Source organism: Sturnira hondurensis, unplaced genomic scaffold (genome assembly GCF_014824575.4).
Source record: "Sturnira hondurensis isolate 20B ecotype Veracruz unplaced genomic scaffold, ASM1482457v3 Scaffold0025395, whole genome shotgun sequence".
Lineage (NCBI taxonomy): Eukaryota > Metazoa > Chordata > Mammalia > Chiroptera > Phyllostomidae > Sturnira > Sturnira hondurensis.
Window position 1 is genome coordinate 1,111,260 of NW_028098026.1, and position 20,018 is coordinate 1,131,277.

The window sequence follows — 20,018 nt, forward strand, 5'->3', positions numbered from 1 at the left end:
TTGAACCACGATCCTGTGGTTCACAGGCCCGCACTCAATCCACTGAGCTACACCAGCCAGGGCTCTATGCATTCTTTCTTAAGCCTGATCACCCTGGGGAACCTACCCTTTCCAGCACATGGCCACACCCACCTCCAGCATTGTTTTAGGCTTAGGTCAAGCAGGGGAAGTAAGGCAGTGGATAGGTTAGGAGATTTCTTGCAGACAGAATGAGGACTTAGGCTATGTCAAAGATGAGGGGTGAGGGTCCCTCATCCCCTTTCTCCATAGGCCCCCAAGTCCTTCCCTGAGGGTCCTCTTGTGACCGTGTCTGTCTTAGGTCATCCCTCCCCTGAGGAATCTAACCCATCATTGGCTAATGATGGGTCATACTCTGGGGGCCAGGCAGGATGAAGTCCTGCCAGAGGGATAAGCTGTGTCTCCTTAATGGCTTATTGTCCCAAGGTCTTTTTACTCAGCCTTAGCCATGGGGGATTACAGCTTCTGAAACCAGGCAGGGCAGTTCCCAGCACAGATGGACCACCATGGCATTGACTTGAGGTAGCTCAAGTGTCTGTTACTACCCACAGTGACACTGATGATGACTGATGACCTGTCATTGCCTCGATAGCTTCCTCTTCTGTGGGAAGGCAGAAGCAGTGTACCCGGATACAGTGGCACTGACCTTTGACCCCATCCGCCAGTGGCTGTCCTGCGTGTATAAGGACCACAGCATCTATATCTGGGATGTCAAAGACATCAACAAAGTAGGCAAGATGTGGTCAGAGCTCTTCCACAGCTCCTACGTGTGGAACGTTGAGGTGAGCCCCTCTCTGCCTCTCTGGCCCTTGCTCAGCCCCCATTTGAAGAAAGCTGCAGAGTTTGGGGCACCCATTAAGCGGTTCCTTCAAAATGGACCCCAGCTATGTGCCAGGTCCTGTTCTATGTGCTGAGGACACAACTGGGAAGGTTTGTGTCCTCCATCTTGACAAAAGTCCTTCCATCTTGGAGCTCACATTTGGGTGGGAAGGTAAGCCCATTAACAATAAATATAAAACATGACAAGTCGCAGTACCTCTCAGAAGCAAAGTGAAGCAGAGCAGGGAAGAGGAGCCCAAGAGTGCTCGCTCTTTTAGAGAGGAGAGTGGTCAAGGAAGGCCTCTAAGGACGTGACTTTCAAGCAGAGACCTGCAGGAAAGGGGGTAAGGGGGGTAGGAGGCATGTGACTTCTTGGGGGAAGGAGAAGAGCAAAGGACCAGTAGCAGGAGCTTCTGTGGAGGCTGTTTTTGTCGTTTAGTGCTTTTTTATGCAAGTGTTGAGGAAGTTTTTATTTTCTGAGAATGAATCTGTGGGGATTTTTTATTCTCTAAAGTTGTAAGTTCTCCTTGAAGATTAGACAACTGGTGGAGAAAGAATTGTATTGTTTTTTTCCCCTGAAAATTTCTCACTACGAGCATATTTGTCCTAGAGAATTTGTTTTCAGTGTCCCAACTGAGAATTGAGAAAAATAACTTTTTTTCAAAATATTTTACTTAGTTATTTTTAGAGAGAGGTGAAGCGAGAGGGGGGGGGAGAGGAACATCTATTGGTTGCTTTTGTAAGCCCCCTGCCTAGGGACCAAACCCGCAACCCAGGCATGTGCCCCGACTGGCAGTTGAACCGGAGACCCTTTGGTCCACAAGCCAGCACTCAGTCCACTGAGCCACGACAGCCAGGGCTTACCTGCTTTTTTTAGAAGTTAGGAGAATATCTTGTCACCTAGTTTTGCAGTAAATATTGTCCATAGGGTTTTGGTTTTGCTATCTAGTTGTTCTTTTTTTATTTGAGAATTTTGGATTTAAAAATCTATGCTGGTGCTATTATCATCTTCTCAGGAACCAGTCTTCCATATTTTGAAATTTATATGTTGTCTCTGTCTTTCTGAGTAGTGTCTAGTTCTGTCTTTCCATCCCTTAATTTTCGACTGTGTCTAATCTTTGGGGGTTTTTTTGTTTGTTTGTTTGTTTAAATTTTTTTAAAAATATTTATTTATTTATCTTTAGAGGGGAAGGGAAGGAGAGAGGAAGAGAAACATCAATGTATGGTTGCTTCTCTTGCCTTGCTGGAAACTGCCCCTGCCGGGAACTGGCCTGCAACCCAGGCATGTGCCCTGACTGGGAATCGAACCGCGATCGTGTGGTTTCGCAGGCCCGTGCTCAATCCACTGAGCTACACCAGCCAGGGCTAATCTTTGGTTTTTAATGTTTTATTTTTTACTATTTATTTATTAATTGCCTATTTTGTTTGTTAGTTTATTTTTTTCATTAGATTCTACATATAAGTCAGATCATACGGTAATTGTCTTTCTCTGGCCTATCTCACTTAGCATAATACCCTCTTGGTCCATCCACAACGTTCTAAAACATTCCTTCTTCGTATTATTTTTTAAATATATCGTTTATTTTAGTTTTTTCTCACCATTTAGGCCCCTTATACTGCCCTCCCACCAGCAGTCACCACACTGTTCATGTCCATGAGTCCTTTTTCCTTTTTGCCCAATCCCTCCACCCCCTAACTTCCTCCACCCCAGCTGTCATCCTTCTCTGCATCTATGAGTCTATGCCCATTTTTCTTGATAGTTCACTTTGTTCATTAGATTCCACATATGAGGGAAATCATATAGTACTTGTCTCTCACAGACTGGCTTATTTCAGTTAGCTTAATGTTCTCCATCCACACTCTCGCAAAGAGCAAAATTTTCTTCTTTTTTACGACTGAGCACTGTTCTATTATGTAAGTGTCCCATAGTTGTTTTATCCACTCATCTACTGATGGACACTCGGACTGCTTCTACATTCGGGGATTGCAAATAATGCTGCACTGAACGTTAAGGGTGCTTAGCTTCTTTTGAATTACTGTGTTGGGTTCCTTCGAATATATTCCCAGAAGTGGGACAGCTGGGTCAAGACGCAGATCTATTTTTAATTTTTTGTGGTATCTCCATCCTGCTTTCCACAGTGGCTGCTCCAATCTGCATTTCCACCAACAGTGCAAAAACGGTTCCCCTCTCTCCACATCCTCCCCACCACTTGGTGTTTGTTGGTTTATTGATGACAGCCATTCTGACAGGTGTGAGATGGTATCTTATTGTGGTTTTAATTTGCTCTTCTCTGAGGATTAGTGACATTGAGCATGGTCCTGTATGTCTATTGGCCATCTGTTTGTCCTCTTTGGAGAAGTGTCTATTCAGGTCCTTTGCCCATTTTTTAACTGGGTTGCTTGTTTCTTTGGTGTTAAGTTTTGTAAGTTCTTTATAAATTTTGGATATTAACCACTTATCAGATGTATCAGGGAATATGATCTCCCATTCTACAGGTTGTCTTTTTATTTTGTTGATGATTTCCTTTGCTACATAAAATCTTTTTAGTGTGATGTAGTACCATTTGTTTGTTTTTTCTTTTGTTTCCCTTCCCTGGGGAGATGTAGCTGATAAAATATTGCTATGAGCAATGTCTGAGATTTTGCTGCCTATGTTTTCTTCTATGGTTTTTATGGGTTTGGGTCTAACATTGAGGTCTTTGATCCATTTTGAATTTGTTGTTGAGAAGGTGGTGTAGTTTCACTTTTTTGGACATGTCTGTCCAATTTTCCCAACACCATTTATTGAATAAACTATCTTTAGTCCATTGTATGTACTTGCTTCCTCTTTCCAATATGAGTTGACTGTAATGGCGTGGGTTTGTTTCTGGATTCTGTATTCCACTCCATTGGTGTATGTGTCTGTTTTTATGCCAGTACCACGCTTTTTGGATTACTATGGCCTTATAGTATCATTTCATACGAGGTAGTGTGACACCTCCAACTTTGTTCTTTTTCAGGATCACTGTTGCAATGCGGGGCTTTTTGTGGTTCCATATACATTTTTTAATATTTGTTACAGTTCTGTGAAACATGTCATTGGAATCTTGTTGTTGTTTTTTTTTACATTTTCTATCTATCATTTATGCTACTTATTCTCTGTACCTTTTTCCCCCCTCTCCCCCTCCCGCTCCGCTCCTGATAACCCTTCATGTGATCTCTATTTCTGTGATTCTGTTCCTGTTCTAGTTGTTTGCTTAGTTTGTTNTGTTACAGTTCTGTGAAACATGTCATTGGAATCTTGTTTTTTTTTTACATTTTCTGTCTATCATTTATGCTACTTATTCTTTGTACCTTTTTCCCCCCTCTCCCCCTCCCGCTCCCCTCCTGATAACCCTTCATGTGATCTCTATTTCTGTGATTCTGTTCCTGTTCTAGTTGTTTGCTTAGTTTGTTTTTGTTTTAGGTGTGGTTGTCAATAACTGTGAGTTTCTTGTCATTTTACAGTTCGTATTTTTTATCTCCTTTTTCTTAGATAAGTCTCTTTAACATTTCATAGAATAAGGGCTTGATGATGATGAACTCCTTGAACTTGACCTTATCTGGGAAGCATTTTATCTACCCTTCCATTCTAAATCATAGCTTTGCTGAAGAGAGTAATCAGGGATGTGGGTCCTTGCCTTTCACAACTTTGAATATTTCTTTCCGGCCCTTTCTTGCCCACAAGGTCTCTTTTGAGAAATCAGCTGACAGTCTGATGGGTACTCCTCTATAGGGAATTGTCTCCTTTTCTCTTGCTGCTTTTAAGATTCTTTCATTATCTTTAGTCTTGAGTAATGTGCTTATGATGTTCCTTGGTGTGTTCCTTCTTGGGTCCAAGTTCTTTGGGACTCTCTGAGCTTCCTGGGTTTCCTGGAAGTCTATTTCCTTTGCTAGACTGGGGAAGTTCTCCTTTATTATTTGTTCAAATAAGTTTTCCACTTGATGCTTTTCCTCTTCTTTTTCTGATACCCCTGTGATTCGGATGTTGGAATGTTTAAAAATGTCCTGGAGGTTCCTAAGTCTCTCCTCATTTTTTTGAATTCTTGTTTCTTCATTCTGTTCTGGTTGAATGTTTCTTACTTCCTTCTCGTGTACACCATTGATTTGTGTCCCATTTCCTTCCCGTTCCTATTGGTTCCATGTACATTTTTTTATTTCACTTGCGTAGCCTTCCTTTTTTCATCTAATTTGTGACCATATTTAACCAGTTTTGTGAGCATCCTGATTATCAATGTTTTGAACTGTGCACTTGATAGGTTGGCTGTCTCTTCACTGCTTAGTTCTGGATTTTCTGGAGCTCTGATCCATTCTTTCATTTGGGCCTTGTTTTTTTGTCTTGGCGTGCCTGTTACTGTAGTAAGGGGCGGAGCCTTAGGTATTCGCCAGGGCGGGGTAACCCAGCTCACTGCCTTATGGTGCTGTATGTGGGGGAAGGGTCTGAGAGGGAACAATGGTGCTTGCTCTGCTCTCTGCGGGATTTCAGTCACTCCCTCCACTACCCACAAGCAAATTGGGCCCTTCTGGTGCTGATTCCCAGGTGGGTGGGTTTGTGTGCATTCTAGGACCCTGTGGAAACTCCTGTGAGGCTGGGAGTTTCTCCTGCTGCTACCTCAACCCCGACCAAGGTTTTCAATCAGAGATTTGAGGCTTTATTTCTCCACCCTGGAACCCTGGGTTCTTTCAATCTGCATCGCTTCCTAGTTGTTCCTCCTGGTTTATCCGCATGGGAATGTGGGACCACCCCAGACCTGCAGCCACCACTTTGCTGCAAGTCCTCTCCACCCAGCTGCTGGTCTCTGCCCCTCCTACAGGTCTGGGTGAATGTTTCTTCTTTAACTCCTTGGCTGTCAAACTTCCATACAGTTTGATATTCTGGCAGTTCTAGTTATGTTTTATTTTTAAATTTGTTGTTGTCCTTCTTTTGCTTATGTGAAGAGGCAAAGTGTATCTACCTACACCTCCATCTTGGCCAGAATCCTTTATCCGTTTTTTTTAAACTTTTTTTTAAAGATTTTATTTATTTATCCTTAGAGGGGAAGGGAAGGAGAGAGAGAGAGAAATATCAATGTATGGTTGCCTCCCGTGAGTCCCCTACTGGGAACTGGCCTGCAACCCAGGCATGTGCCCTAACTGGGAATTGAACCGTCATTGTGTGGTTCGCAGGCCCGCACTCAATCCACTGAGCTACACCAGCCAGGGCCCTTTATCCATTTTTAATTGAATTGTGGTTTTTTTGGTATTGAGTTGTGTAAGTTCTTTATAAATTTGGATATTAACCCTTTATCACATGTATCATTGGCAAATATGTTCTCCCATTTGGTGGGTTTTTCTTTTTATTTTGTGGGTGGTTTCCTTTGCTGTGCAAAAACTTTTTTAACTTGCTGTAGTCCCATTTGTTTATATTTTTCATTGGTTTCTCTTGCCTGTTTTTCACTTCTATAAATAGTTCTATTTTGTTCTTTTTCAGCCCTGCTTGGTTATACTTGATAGTCTTTGGATGGCTACTGACACGGTTTTTAAAAGATTTCATTTATTTCTTTTTAGAGAAGGGAAAGGAGAGGCAAAGAGAGGGAGAGAAACATCAATGTGTGTTTATCTCTTGTACGCTCCATCTGAGGACATGGCCTGCACCCCAGGCGTTTGCCCTGACTGGGAATAGAACTGGTGGCCCTTCGCTTCGCAGCCCAGCGCTCAATCCACACCAGCCAGGGCTGCCTACTGATGCTTTGAATGTTGTCAGTGTTTTTGTATTTCTTTAAAGACATAAGCATGGTTATTTTACATTCTGTCTGATAATTCCAATATATGAAGCTAGCCTCTATTGTTTGTGCTGCTTCCTGTTCATGGTACCTTCTTTCTTTTTTGTGTTTTGTGAGTTTCCATTTTCTTTGGAAATTTATGTGTGGGGATGTTTATGGCCTGTGTTGACGATAGGTCATAGATGATATATGGTAACATTTTTTTGTCCCCTTTTGTTCATTTTTGATATAGAAAGCATTTAACTATGCTTCTTCATCTGCAACTTACCTTTCTGCCACCATAATGCGACAGTATGTCATAGTGCTGTCGTTGAAGTGGTTGTAAAGAATTGTCCTTTGCCTTGATCTCTGGGAAATGTAGGTGTATCCTGAGCTTGAAGATCAGAGAGCTTGTCTACCATCAGGATCGTTTCTGACTTGTTCTTCAGACAACACCATTCGCTTCTGGAACGTGGATAGCAACCCTGACTCTCCCTGGCAGAAAAACATCTTCAGTAATGTGAGTGCCTTCACCGTGAACTGTTTTTTAGGAAAAACAAAGACCTGCTTAAAGCTAGAACCTTGAGGCAGGAGGGAGTCTTATAGAATCTTGCTGCCAGGCTTCACTAGGGGCAGGAACCAGGAACCAGTGCAAGTTACCCTCTGCTACCCTCCCTCTCGTTTCTCCCTGTCCCCCTCTGTTTCTGTGCAGTGCAGGTCTCTCTGCTAGTCAGCAGCTGCTGTCCAGGTGTGTCTACACAGCCGCTCTAGGCAACCTGGCATACTCAACCGAAGAGAAGTTCCCCCCCAAGTCTTGAGCTGGAGCTCCTCGACAGAGCTCTTTGGTTCATCAGCCAAATCATGCAGGGGCTTCCCCTGTGTGGCTAGCTGCTGTGGGTGGGGGTGCCAACAGGACCCCAAAGACAGCCATAACGTGAGGCTGGGGAGGCACCATGCTGAAGAAATGGCTGGTATGGCTAAGTCAGTAAAGGAGCTTCTCTGAGGAGCTGAAACCTGAATCATGCACTTACGATTCTGCAGATACTTATTAAGGTCTTTACTAGGTGGGTACATGCTGGGCACCAATCAGTGACTAAGACAGACCCTTCTCCTGTACTTGTGGCACCCACAGTCTAGTGCAGGGAGGCAGAGAGTGAACGAACAACTGCACAAGTTGTGATGTAATCACAAACGTGGTAAGCGGCATGAAAGAAAATTGCAAATTGCTAGTAGGATATACAGGGGCCGGCACAAATAACACCCCTTTTTTATTACAAAATCATAAGCATGTAATTCTGTAACATAACAACATCACACTCAAACCCCCCATGTGTTTGAGTAGGTGAAGTGTTCAAATTAAAAGTAAAAATTATTACACCCGTGTTATTACCCTACCAACCACAACCAAGCAGGCTTTACTTCTGCGGGACCCTGTATCACAGAGTCATCTGATCTGCCCCGTTGTGGCATCAGGGGCAGCTTCCTGGAGGAGGAGACAACAAGCTGAGAGATACGGAGCATTGGGAGGAGGAAAGAGGAGAGGGGAGAGTGCCCAATGCCAAAGGAACAGCTTGTGCAAAGGCCATGAGGTGGGAAAGAGCTTAGTGAGTTGGAAAACCTGAGAAGCCAGTGGGGCTGGAACAAAAAAGGCCCTTAATGCAGGGAGTATATGGCAGGTTCTCCTTTACTATTCCCTTCGCACTGCCTGCCCCCTCCCCCACCGCCAGTACAGCCATCTTTTCTTCTGTACCTGTGGTATACGTGTTATATTTGGCTGCATAGGAAAGAAAACCCGAAACCAACAGGTAGAATTTGGCTTTGACTCATAAAATCATCCGGATGTAACCAGTGCAGACTGTTAGGGCAGCTGCAGGAAGGCTCCAAGAGCCTCTAACTCTCCACTCTGCCGTCTTGAAGGATGGCCCCTTATGTCCACCATCCAAAATGGCTGTCAGAGTTCCAGTTATCACATCAGTGAGTCTCGGACCGCAGGAAGGAAGCAGAAGGCTTCCCACTTGTTTTACATTTCACTGACCAGACTTTATTCACAGATCCTCATGTAGCTGCAAGGGAGGCTGGGAAACATAGTTATTATTCTTAGTGGTGAACCTCCCAAGTCAGAACTGGAGTTCTGTTACTAACGAAGAATGGGAGACTGGCTCTTGGGGTGTAAAATTACAGAGGTGTTTCAGACCTTCTCACTGTACTCACTTCAGCCCTTTCCCTCCTGCAGACCCTGCTGAAGGTGGTGTATGTAGAGAATGACATTCAGCATCTGCAGGATATGTCACACTTCCCAGACCGCGGGAGTGAGAGTGGGACACCTATGGACGTGAAAGCTGGAGTACGCGTCATGCAAGTCAGTCCTGATGGCCAACACTTGGCTTCAGGTGACCGAAGTGGAAATCTGAGGCAAGTGGGCTCTGGTGGGTGTCTAGTGTCCACCGCCCAGCTTGGGCTCGGGTGCTCAGGCTGGTGGGGAGGAACCCTGGCCTTTGCACCTGCAGCTGCTACTCATTGGGAATGAGGGGCTGTGAGTAGCAATCCTGTAACCAGCCACCCCTGGGAACTCCAGCAGAGTCTTCCAAAAGGGCTACGGTGAGGGTGGGTAGTGGGACCTCAACAGCTGAGGCATGGGAACGTTGCCTACAGAGTAGGCAGGCAAATTTGCATGGCTCCAGGACAGGGTAACACTTTACCAGCTGTGTGGTAGCCCTGCCAACCCATCAGGGAAGATGCCAGCTGGAGCTTGCGGGGTCCTGGTAGGCCTGGAGGAGCCAGGAGGATGGGACATTTGAGGGCAGAGGTTTTTCAAGATGTTACAGTAGATGCTGACAGCATATGAGCCATGTCACAGGGACCGGGTTTACGTGGATGAATGACAGCTGTGACCACCTGGTGCTGGGGCTGTTGAGGGATGGAAAGGACCAGGGGGAACTGGAGAGCGTGCCCTCAAAGTTATCATGTGTCTTCATTGTCCAAGAAGAGCAGAAAGTGCATGAGTTTTTTTCCTGTGAAAATTCTATGGTTTTTAAAATGCTGACAACTGTTTCAATATCAATTACTGCACAAGACAAGCCAAATGTGTCCGTGGGCTGCTCACATGGATAGCACTCCGCCGTGAGTGGTGGAAGCAGTAACAAGGGCTACAGGGCATAGCACTCTTTCCCCGGGTTGGGCACTGTCCTGGTACTGTGTGTCTCAACCACTGTAGTCCTCTCACTGACCCTCCGATGCAAGTGCTGTCATCAGCTCCATTTTCATGTGGGTTAATTGAGGTAAGAGGAGCTAAGTAACTAGGCACAGGCAGAGAGTAGAGAAACTGGGATGGTTGTCTCTATTCCAACCCTGGATGAACAACTCTCGATGTTCGCTTTCACTTGGAGAGAACAAGAAAAGTCTAGATTTGAGACTAAGAATGACAAATTGGAATTAGATGTTCCCGCCCTCAGGCCCTATTCTTGAGTAAGCCCTCTGACCTCTAACCCCTGACCCCTGCTCCACTCCCCTTCCCCAGGGTTCACTTGTGGAACAGCTTTGCCCTAACCCTTGTTCTCCCCAGAGGACTGTCCTAGGTCTGGCCCCCGGAGCCACAGGAGCTGAGTGCTCACTGAGGTGCTCCCAGCTTGGCACCGCTTTCTTCACAGTGGCAGGTTTCTGGATGACAGCAGTGGTTTGGTATCTCTAAACTACTTCCTGACGTCACCTACCTGGCAGTGGCAGAGTGCCTGGGGTGGGAGTGGGCGTGGGAGTGGGGCTGGGAGGGCCCTGCGAGGGGGTATAGCGGACAGTGTGTGTCTCCTAGGATCCATGAGCTGCACTTCATGGATGAGCTGGTCAAGATGGAGGCCCACGATGCTGAGGTGCTGTGCCTGGAGTACTCCAAGCCTGAGACTGGTGAGCCCCTGGCAGGGCGACAGGGGTGGGGGCAGGGGAATGGCCCCCCTCACAGAGCCATAGACTGGGGGAGTTGGTATCTACTAGAGCTGTGAGTGCCATCTAGAAGTCCTGTGTTTAGTAAGGGCCCCTGACTCTGGACCCTGGGACCGAGGTGACTAGGACTCCAGAAAGCAAGACACTGGCAGGCAGGACTGCGCTGGACTGACTGACCCTGGTGCCCAGTGCCCTACACAGAGCACAGGCTAAAGAGGTGGGTGTCGAATGAGCGAGTGTGTGAACGAGTTCATCCTCTGCTAGGGGAGGTAGATTGACAGTGACGCTTGCTTAATGCCTACAGAAAAATGACAAGAATGTTATAGTGAATGCCCACATGCTCTTTCCCCAGATCCCCCAAGTTATTTTCTTTTGAAACGTATCTGACCCTGTGACTGTGTGATGAGTCTATCTGCCTCTCCTCTCTTCATCTCTGTGTTTCTGTGTGTACATACACGCACATGACACGGTCACAGCACATACCTTCTTTTCATTTGCTGAACTACTTGAGTGTAAATTGCAGGCATGGTGCCCATTCACCCTTAAATGCCTTTGTCAGCATTTCCTCAGAATGGGGACAGCTGTTTACATGACCACAGGGCTTATCAAATGTGGGGATTCTACGTTGATGCTATGCCATCGTCTGTCTATGGTCCTTACATTTTGCCAGTTGTCCCAATATCGTCCTTTTAGCACCTTTGTTTTTCTTTTTCTTTTTTTTTCAATTTTTTTATTTAATTATTTTTCAAGTACAGTTTTCTGTCTATTACTCCCATCCCATCCCACCCCCCATACACCTTTGTTTTTCTAATCCAGGTTCACACTTTCGTTGTCATGGCTCTTTTGTCACTTTTATTCTGGAACATTTCCATACGCTTAACTTGTCGTTACGACTTTGGCTTTCTGCAGAGTGTAGACCAGTCATTCTATAGGATCTCCTTCCATTTGGGTTTGTCTGTTTGTTTTCCTCATAGTTTGATTTCAGTGACACAATCTTGGTAGGAACATAACAGAGGGAGAGCTGTGTCCTCATATGTTAGTGGTCTCCCCATGCTCTTCTTTCCTTCTTCCTTCCTCTGCACCTCCTGTCCCACCAAATTTTCTTTCGATTTCTCTTCATGCAGTATGCCTTTCCTGAGCTCCCTTCCACCTCAGGTCATATGTTAGGCCTCAGAAGTACCTTTTGACCAGTGTAAGCACAGCCTGAGGGGGCCAGCAGGGAAGGCCTAGGGGTAGAAGGAAGTGTGGCAGTGGATAGGTAGTCGGTAGGGCCCAGACAAGGCCCCTGCAGCCAGAGCTCAGGGGTCGAAGGGGCAGTGTTTTCAGGAGGTGGAGAAGTTGGCAGGACTTCACATGGCATGCCAAGGAATTGGACTTGGTAGGAAGGAGTGCTGGGCTCTGCTAAGATGTCTGCTGTGGATACAAGTGAAGGAACGTCCAGGTGTACCTGAGAGTAATGCTCCTTCAACTGGTGGCATGGGGTGTGAAATGCCAGGCTTTGGGAGCTCTGGAGAAAGATTTCTGAGAGCTGAGGGAGTGCCCCCCTTCTGGGTTGGGGCAAGCTAGTGGAAATTGTGGAACCAAAGACCCCTTCTTCAAGACTTGGAAAGCTTGGCTGTGCTGCTCTCCAGGAGGCCAATGCCTCAAGTAGCCTCCAGGGAACCCAGGGCCACTCTCTCTCCTCACAGGGTTGACCTTGCTGGCCTCGGCCAGCAGGGATCGCCTGATCCATGTGCTGAACGTGGAGAAGAGCTACAATCTGGAGCAGACCCTGGACGACCATTCCTCCTCCATCACGGCCATCAAGTTTGCAGGTGAGTCCCTTCCTTCCCGCTTCCAGCACCTCCTTAGATGTGTTCCTTTGGCAACAGTAAACACTCTCTTTAGCTTAAACTAAAAAAAAAAAAAGAGAGAGAGAGAAGCAAGCTCTGGATTTGGGCACAGCTGCTTCTAAATGGTTGAATGTTTTAAATGATCAGGACCCTTTCCTCTGTTAGCTGTGCCTTTCTCTGCAGGACAGGATCCTGCTTGTCTCTGGGCCACTGCAAAGAGATTTCTCCTTTTCCTATTCATTTTGGCCAAGACTGGGAGCTGACTTTCCTCTTGCTGGTTTGAGGCACCTACTCTTCCCAGAAGAGTTAGCAATGCCAGGGCTTTGGGGCATTCTCTCTGGCCAGGTTCTGGGGCCCAGCCACCGCCTCCCTCCACTCCTGATCTAGGAGGACTGGCATTAGGTGAGTGCTGGTCCCCCAAGAGAAATAAAGGTGCCAATCTTGTGAGAGGGCAGGATGGGTACTGGTGATGGCAGAAAATAGGTGACAGTGACCATTGCTGGAGGCCAGTTGTTTGCTGGGGTATTACCCTTGTACCATCCCAGCAGTTATCCCCTTCCTTAACCCGTGTTACAGCCAGAGTCACACAGCTAGTAGGTACAGGCCTAGGATCTAAGGCTGTTCTCCAAAGTCTGCACTCCACCAGGTCATCAAAGGGATTCGTCCAAGACTGAAAAGATTCAGTATGTAGATCCCTGGCCCCAAGGGTTCCCAAGGGGAGGCGAGGAAGGCCCTGTGGGGTGCAACTGATCAGAACCCAAGAGCATGTTCAAAACTGTATTTAAGAATATTGTATTAATGGGGAGGATAATACATTTATGCACAGTAAGTTCTTGACTATGAAGTGTTTTTCATATATAATTTTGTGACTGAGAATGTATTAAGTTCTCTTGGACCTCCCCACTCCCTGCCCTGCCTCTCTCTGGCTAAGGTGATAGGGAGCTGGGAAAAAAATAAGTTAACAGCGCTTGATGAGTCTTGATGAAGGCCTAACAAAAGTTGATCAGCTAAAACTTCTCAGACATCCTTAAAGACCTGTTTGGCCCTGGCCTGTGTGGCTCAGTGGGTTGGAGCATCATCCCATGACTGAAGGGTTGCAGGTTTGATTCCCGGTTGAGGCACATAGCTAGTGGTGGGTTCCATTCCTGGTCGGGGCACACGCCTAGGGTGTGAGTTCAATCCCTGGTCCAGGCATGTGCAATCACCCATTTGGGCTTTCTCACATTAATGTTTCTCTCTCTCCCTTCCTGAACAATGAAAAAGTGTCCTTCAGTGAGGATAAATAATAATAATAATTTTTTAAAAGGTGTTCATCCCATTAGCTAGAGGAAGTTAGAGCAGATCTGGCGGTTTGGCCCCAGTGACCTCACCTTTAACGGATGGCCTAGATCCAAGAGAGGTGGTGACTGGCCCAGGGGGTAGCCCCAGAGGTGGTCTTTAGGGCCCCTGCTGAAGGGTGCAGGCCTTCGTTAGAGCCCCAGCCAGCCTGAGAGGATGCAGCTCCTAAACCCGGCTCCTGATTGCTTTGCTCTGCTGGGCTGGCTCCCTTGGGAGTTATGCTCAAAACAGTGGTGGTCAGCATAAACTGGGCACCCGTCGGTCCAAACCTATCTGAAGCTGCCCTGCTAGATAAGGATGCAGGCTTTTAACTCTTTTCTGTGCAGCATATCCAAAAAGTGAATACAGAACATAGGTTGCCGAATACAGTCATGCACCACGTGACGTTTCGGTCACTGACAGGCTGCCTGTACTAAGGTGGTCCCATGACATTATAGTGTAGCTGAAAATTTTCTGTCACCTAGTGACATCGTAGCCGACGTAATGTCGCAGTGCAGCACAGGTCGTAGCACTCGTGTGCTTGTGGCAGTGCTGACGCAAGCAAACCTGCGCTGCCAGTCATACAAAAGTATAGCATATGTGATTGCATACAGTATGTAATACTTGATGATGGTAATAACCAAATATGTTACTGGTTTGTGTATCTGCTATGCCTCTAATCATTATTTTAGCATGCACTCTTTCTACGTATAAAACAAAGTTTGCCATGGAACAGGATGGTGCGTTACACTGGCAACAACCTCATCATCTCGTATTTACTGAGTCTCTTGACCCTATCATTTCCTCTAGCGCTTGATTTCATCTTGTGTTGTTTAGTGCAGTGACATGCCGTACAGGCTTGTAGCCTAGGAGCAATGGGCTATTCCATATAACCTAGGTATATAGCACACGCCCCCGTCTAGGTTTGTGTAAGTGTGCTCTGAGACATTATCACAACACCAAAGTCACCTCATGACACATTTCTCAGAACACATTCCCATTGGTAAGTGGTGCCCGACTATAATACAGTGAACACCACATCAAGGTTCATGGTCAGTAGGTATGAACTAGAACACACACACCCATGTTTGTTTATAGCCAGCAACTGTTAGAATAGCTTGTGGTCCTAACATCACTAAATGCGTGGATCTAGCAGGTTAAGAAGCAAAGCATGACCAGTAACATACAAGTCCTCTCTGGGTCTCTCCCTCCCCCTCACAGAGCTCACTCCCCTCTGTGAGCCAGTGACTCCCGCTCGAGCAGCATCCTAACTTGCACGTCAGGCCTGGGCGCTCTCAAATGCCTTCTCACAAAGGAGCGGCATCCGTTGTACTAAGCTTCTAAATATTTATTTTGTCTTTTTGTCTTCACCACAACTCTGTGAGGTATTTGTACTGTTATTCTTACTCTATAAAGGAAGACGAAGAGGAAGAAAAGTGCTTACCAGGTGGCAGCCACTGTTTAAGGGTGTCACACAATTTCTTGGGGCAGGGGCTGTTATAGGCCCATTATACAGGCAGGAAGCTGAGGTTCAGAGAAGGAGCTGGTTTCAGAGCACAGTGTTTAACCAGAGAATGCCTGGCCTCAGTCCTGGCCCTGTCCTGACTCTCTGTGCACCCTGGGACAAGGACTGTGCAACTCGGCTCCTGGCTCGCATTTGTATGATGAAGTGGCCAGGGAGCAGTCAGGAAGAGGGAGGCACAGGCAGCGCAGGGCCTGGTCTGAGGTATGTGGGGGTGTTCTGATCCTGATTGCATGAGCCTCCCAGTGTCTGCAGTCTTAGACATGCAGCCCCTTCTGTGTCTTTGGCCTTTGTTTCCCTATCTGCCCTTGCCCTGCAGGGGCCTCCCTTGCAAGTGCTCCATCTGTACCTCCTCACACACACAGCTCACATCTTACAGACTCTTACGTGCACCCAGCATCCACCTCACCTCTGGAAAGCCCCCCTGAACCCCAGCTGAGTTCCCTTGCAGTGGTGGCCCAGCCCTGCGTAATACACCGCTGCCTCCTCTTCCAGGCAACAGAGACATCCAGATGATCAGCTGTGGGGTTGACAAGAGCATCTACTTTCGTAGTGCCCAGCAGGTAGTGTGGGGTGGCCTTGGAGTCTGGGGTAGGGGTGGTGCTTGTCACAGCTGTCCTTTGAACGTCCTGCCTACCCTGCCAGGGCTCGGATGGGCTCCACTTTGTCCGTACCCACCATGTGGCAGAGAAGACCACCTTGTATGATATGGACATTGACATTACCCAGAAGTACGTGGCTGTGGCCTGCCAGGACCGCAATGTGAGGTGAGGAGCTGCCCTGGGCCCTTCGTCAGCCTGGCCTGGGCTGCTCTATGAGTGGGGCCTATACAGGACCTGGCCAAGTCTATTTTCTCATGCGCTGTCTGCTCTCTTTCCCCCTGCTCATCTGGTCCCTGAGAGGCCGAGTGACTGGAGGGACCCAACAGGTGTTTCTTAGGAGCTGGTTTCACCTGGGCATAGCCTCCAGATCAGCAGAGGGTTCCTTCTGTCTCTCCAGAAGCCTCTGCGGGGTGACTGAGAGGTGCCGAGGTAGCTCATAAACTTAGTCATTCACCTACACTACCCAAGCACCTGTCGGTGATGGACAATGCAGGAGTAACAGCAGTGAGCAGGGCAGCCCCAGGCCCTGCCTTCACAGAGCCCATAGTCCAGTGGAGGAGAGATGGGCACTTCACCAGAGAGTGGCAACTTGGAGTGGTCAGGGCTGGGATGGGGATAGACCAGGGGTTGGGGGCCCTGGGCGATAGCTGACCCCACCTCTGCTTAATGGAAGGAATGTCTGAACTGAGACTCTGGAAAAGGAGTAGTGAGCCGATGGCAGGGGGCAGTATGTAAAGGACACGGCATGTGCAAAGAGGTTCTCTACCTCTTTCAACTGCTCAGTCAAATTGGGTGCCAGGCACTCAGCTCACTCTGTGGCAGGGGAGATGGACATTAATCCAACAGACACCCTAGTGCGTGATTCACGTGACCCGAGCCTGAGATGGGGTCTCATTGTCTGAGACAGGGTTTCAGTCCAGGCATCAAATGGGGGATAAGAGGTGGCAGTGGCCTTCCAGGGGCGAGGACAGGGCCGGGTAGGCAGATCCATGTTGGCCGTGTTCTGTAACCACCTCCCCAGAGTCTACAACACCGTGAATGGAAAGCAGAAGAAATGCTACAAGGGATCCCAAGGCGATGAAGGGTCCCTGCTGAAGGTGAGGACCCGGGGCCCCTGGGGTGAAAACTATACACAGACCCCACACCAAGGCTCCCCTTTGTGTCTGCTGTCCCGATGAGCCAGCTTAGACCTGTGTCCTCCTTGGCACCTGACTAATGGAGCTCATGCTGCCCAGACACCCACTCTGGCCTGGCTGACCAAAGATGCTCGGGAGCTGGGGGTGGCCCAGACCGCTTCACCTTTATTTACCGAGTCCTCTAGGTGGAGCCGTTTTAAGTGGTTTCCATTTTGAGTGGCAACAGAGTATGGTGGGAAGACTCAAAGAGCCCTGGGCTCCCTGGCCAGGCTTGTCTCCTGCCTGTGTTATCCAGGCCAAGGCAGGGACCTTCTCAGAGCCTCTGGACTAATTAAGAGTTCAGGCTCCAGGGTCAGAATCCCAGGGTCAGACTAAGCACAGCTCTGTCTCAGGCTGACGGTGACCGCAGGCAAGCGTTGCCTCTCCAGTCTGGTTCATCATCTGTAAAATGCAAGTATGAAGACTTTCTGTCATGGGGTTGTTGTGTGGAGGAAACGAGTTACACACATGCAGTGCTTAGCACAGGGCCCGGCTGCTGTCAGTACCACTGTTGTGTGTGTTAGTTTTTTTTACCTGTGCTGTGGGAGCAGGAGTCCCTACCCTACCAAGGGTGTGTTTGGGAGGGCTCTCTGGGGTGAGCCCATGTCCCAAGTGTCCAGCTCAAGGGTGATCAGTGGGGACTTTGACCTGGGCCTCGCCATAGAGAAGAAGCAGGCAGCATAAAGCGTCACTTGCATTCTCTCCTTGGCAGGTCCACGTGGACCCTTCAGGCACCTTCCTAGCCACAAGCTGCTCTGACAAAAGCATCTCAGTGATTGACTTTTATTCGGGCGAGTGCGTTGCCAAGATGTTTGGCCATTCTGGTGGGTGTGCCTCCCTGCTTGGGACATCTCCTCAGCCACCCCCACACAGCCTTCTAACTCAGAAGGTCAGCGCAGCTTCTCTGTTCTGTTTCTAGACATCGTCACCGGCATTAAGTTCACCTATGACTGTCGCCACTTGATCACAGTATCGGGAGACAGGTGGGAAAGGCCTAGAGGCTGCCCCTGGCTGGCTTCCCTCTGGGAATGCATTTCACCTACACTGTAGGGAGAGCAAGGCTTAGACCCTGGCAATACCAGGCTTACAACCTGCCTGTGCAGAGAGCTCTTCTGAGTGTTCCACTTTCTCTTTCCTTGGACAGCATGCACCTTGGCGTCCCAGCCAGCCCCGAGTTCCAATCCCAGATCTGCTGCTTATTTACTTGTGACCTTGAGCGGGTCATTTCCCCTCCCTGGGCTTCATTTCAGTTTGTTCCTTTGTAAGAGAGTTGATAGATACCATTTACCTCAAAAATTATATGGTGAGAATTAGATGAGATGATTATATATGTCGTCCTGATATATTTTCTCATGTAAGTTATATATGTAATAATTCATAATAAATATACTAAATAAAGTCCTTAGCACGTGGGTGGTACCCGAGGAAGTCCCTTTTCTCACTCCCTTCAGTTTCCTACCCTGCTTCCTCACGACCCCTCTCCTTGGTCTGGAGGCCCTGAGAGCAGGCCCTGGTTACCTGGGGTTCCCTGGAGCCCCCCTCCCAGGATTCAGACCTGACGTGGTCGGGATCCCCTGCACTGAGCTGATGGGTTGGGTTTTCTGGGAGGTGCCAAGGAATGGGGTCTTGGCTGTGATGATGGAGGTGGCCTCGGAGTCAGGTGACTTTCATAGTCAGTGTTTCTGACCCTTCCACATCTCTCTTTGGCCTCTACAGCTGCGTGTTCATCTGGCACCTGGGCCCAGAGATCACCAACTGCATGAAGCGGCACCTGCTGGAAATCGACCATCAGGAGCAGGGGCAGCAGAACACAAAGGATGGGAAGTGGAGCAGCCAGCCCAGGTCCTAGCAGCCACCTGCACATCTCCTCTCTCTCCTCCCCCAGAGGCATATTTTCCTACTGTGTGCCTCAAGAGGCGTGACGCTGGGGACAGAGCCACAGCCAAGACAGCCCTGGGCCTTGCCTTTTGTACACCCTCAGGGAGGAGATCGACTTTGAATACAAAGTTATAATAACACATATGAGAAGGGTTTTGGAGAGGAAATGCAAAATACTTGGAGAGCCTGTGAGTACTGTGATGCAGAAAGCCCCAGGAGACTGTGGAGACCAGAGGAAGCCCTTGACCCTGCACGGAGGTGGTCAGGGAAGGGTCCAGTGTCATTGAGATGCCTTCTTACTCTTTAAAGTTCTCTGGCTGTAAGACCACTTTTATCTGGAGTGAATTGGTGGTCTAGTTCTTTACTAGGGATGTTGGTTTGGAGGTCTCGGTTTTAGTGGGAAATTGTAGGTTTTTCCTCTCTCCTGCCCCTGGAGCTGTCCCTGTCTCTCTGTCTCGAGGCTTTGTCATTGCCTCCCTGTGGGGACCAGGCCTTGACATGTGCTGCCTATCCCACAGTGCGCTTGGAGGCTTTGTAGACAGAAGCACCAAGGGGGAGAGCAGCTACCTTCTGGCTCTCGGTTCTGTCTCACGCCCTTCCCTGGGGCCCAGAGCAGGGTTCTGGCTCCAGCGCCCACCTTGTGTCAAGCATGTCGTCTCCTGTACTCCCAAGGAGCTAAAATCTCATCACTGCCCCTGCTTCCCCAAACGGATCCCAGCAGCTCAGTACTCAAGCCCCACTATCTTTGTTTTTTCAAAGATCCCATTGATGTGGCCTTTGGAGTTTCTTATTTTCTGAGCCCAACCTTCCTTATATCTCATTTAGTATGGTGATGATATACTTCTAGCAGGATGGGTGTGGCAGGCGAGACCTCCCAGCACCACAGGTTCATGTGGAACCTAGCATAGGGCCCTGGCCCTTGGCAGACCCCTCTAGGACCCCATTTACCTATTTCTCTCCTTGCCTTCCTCATTCCTGGCTTCAGGCAGGAGACGTACACATCCAGCAAGATTTGTTCCCTAAGCCCCAGAGAGCAGACAGAGGACGAGCTGCAGGAAGAGTGTGAACCTGAAGAGCTGCTGAAGACACCATCCAAAGAGAGCTTGGATCCAGGTTGGGAAACCGATCCATCCAAAGGAGCCCTCGTTTGACCTCTGCCAGTG

The 20,018-nt window shown here is 48.2% G+C and overlaps 1 protein-coding gene across 3 annotated transcripts in view; it reads left to right on the forward strand.

Moving 5' to 3' along the window:
- WDR62 (WD repeat domain 62) overlaps positions 1-20,018 on the forward strand; it is a 49,061-nt gene that overhangs the window by 17,975 nt on the left and 11,068 nt on the right. For all 3 annotated transcript variants that reach the window (XM_037039656.1, XM_037039654.1, XM_037039655.1), the window contains exons 10-20: positions 6,979-7,116; positions 8,830-9,008; positions 10,402-10,493; positions 12,218-12,343; positions 15,696-15,763; positions 15,846-15,967; positions 16,824-16,899; positions 17,690-17,801; positions 17,897-17,960; positions 18,694-18,819; positions 19,841-19,968. In XM_037039656.1, coding sequence (XP_036895551.1) covers positions 6,979-7,116; positions 8,830-9,008; positions 10,402-10,493; positions 12,218-12,343; positions 15,696-15,763; positions 15,846-15,967; positions 16,824-16,899; positions 17,690-17,801; positions 17,897-17,960; positions 18,694-18,819; positions 19,841-19,968 — 1,231 coding nt within the window. The remainder of the gene's footprint in view (positions 1-6,978; positions 7,117-8,829; positions 9,009-10,401; positions 10,494-12,217; positions 12,344-15,695; positions 15,764-15,845; positions 15,968-16,823; positions 16,900-17,689; positions 17,802-17,896; positions 17,961-18,693; positions 18,820-19,840; positions 19,969-20,018) is intronic.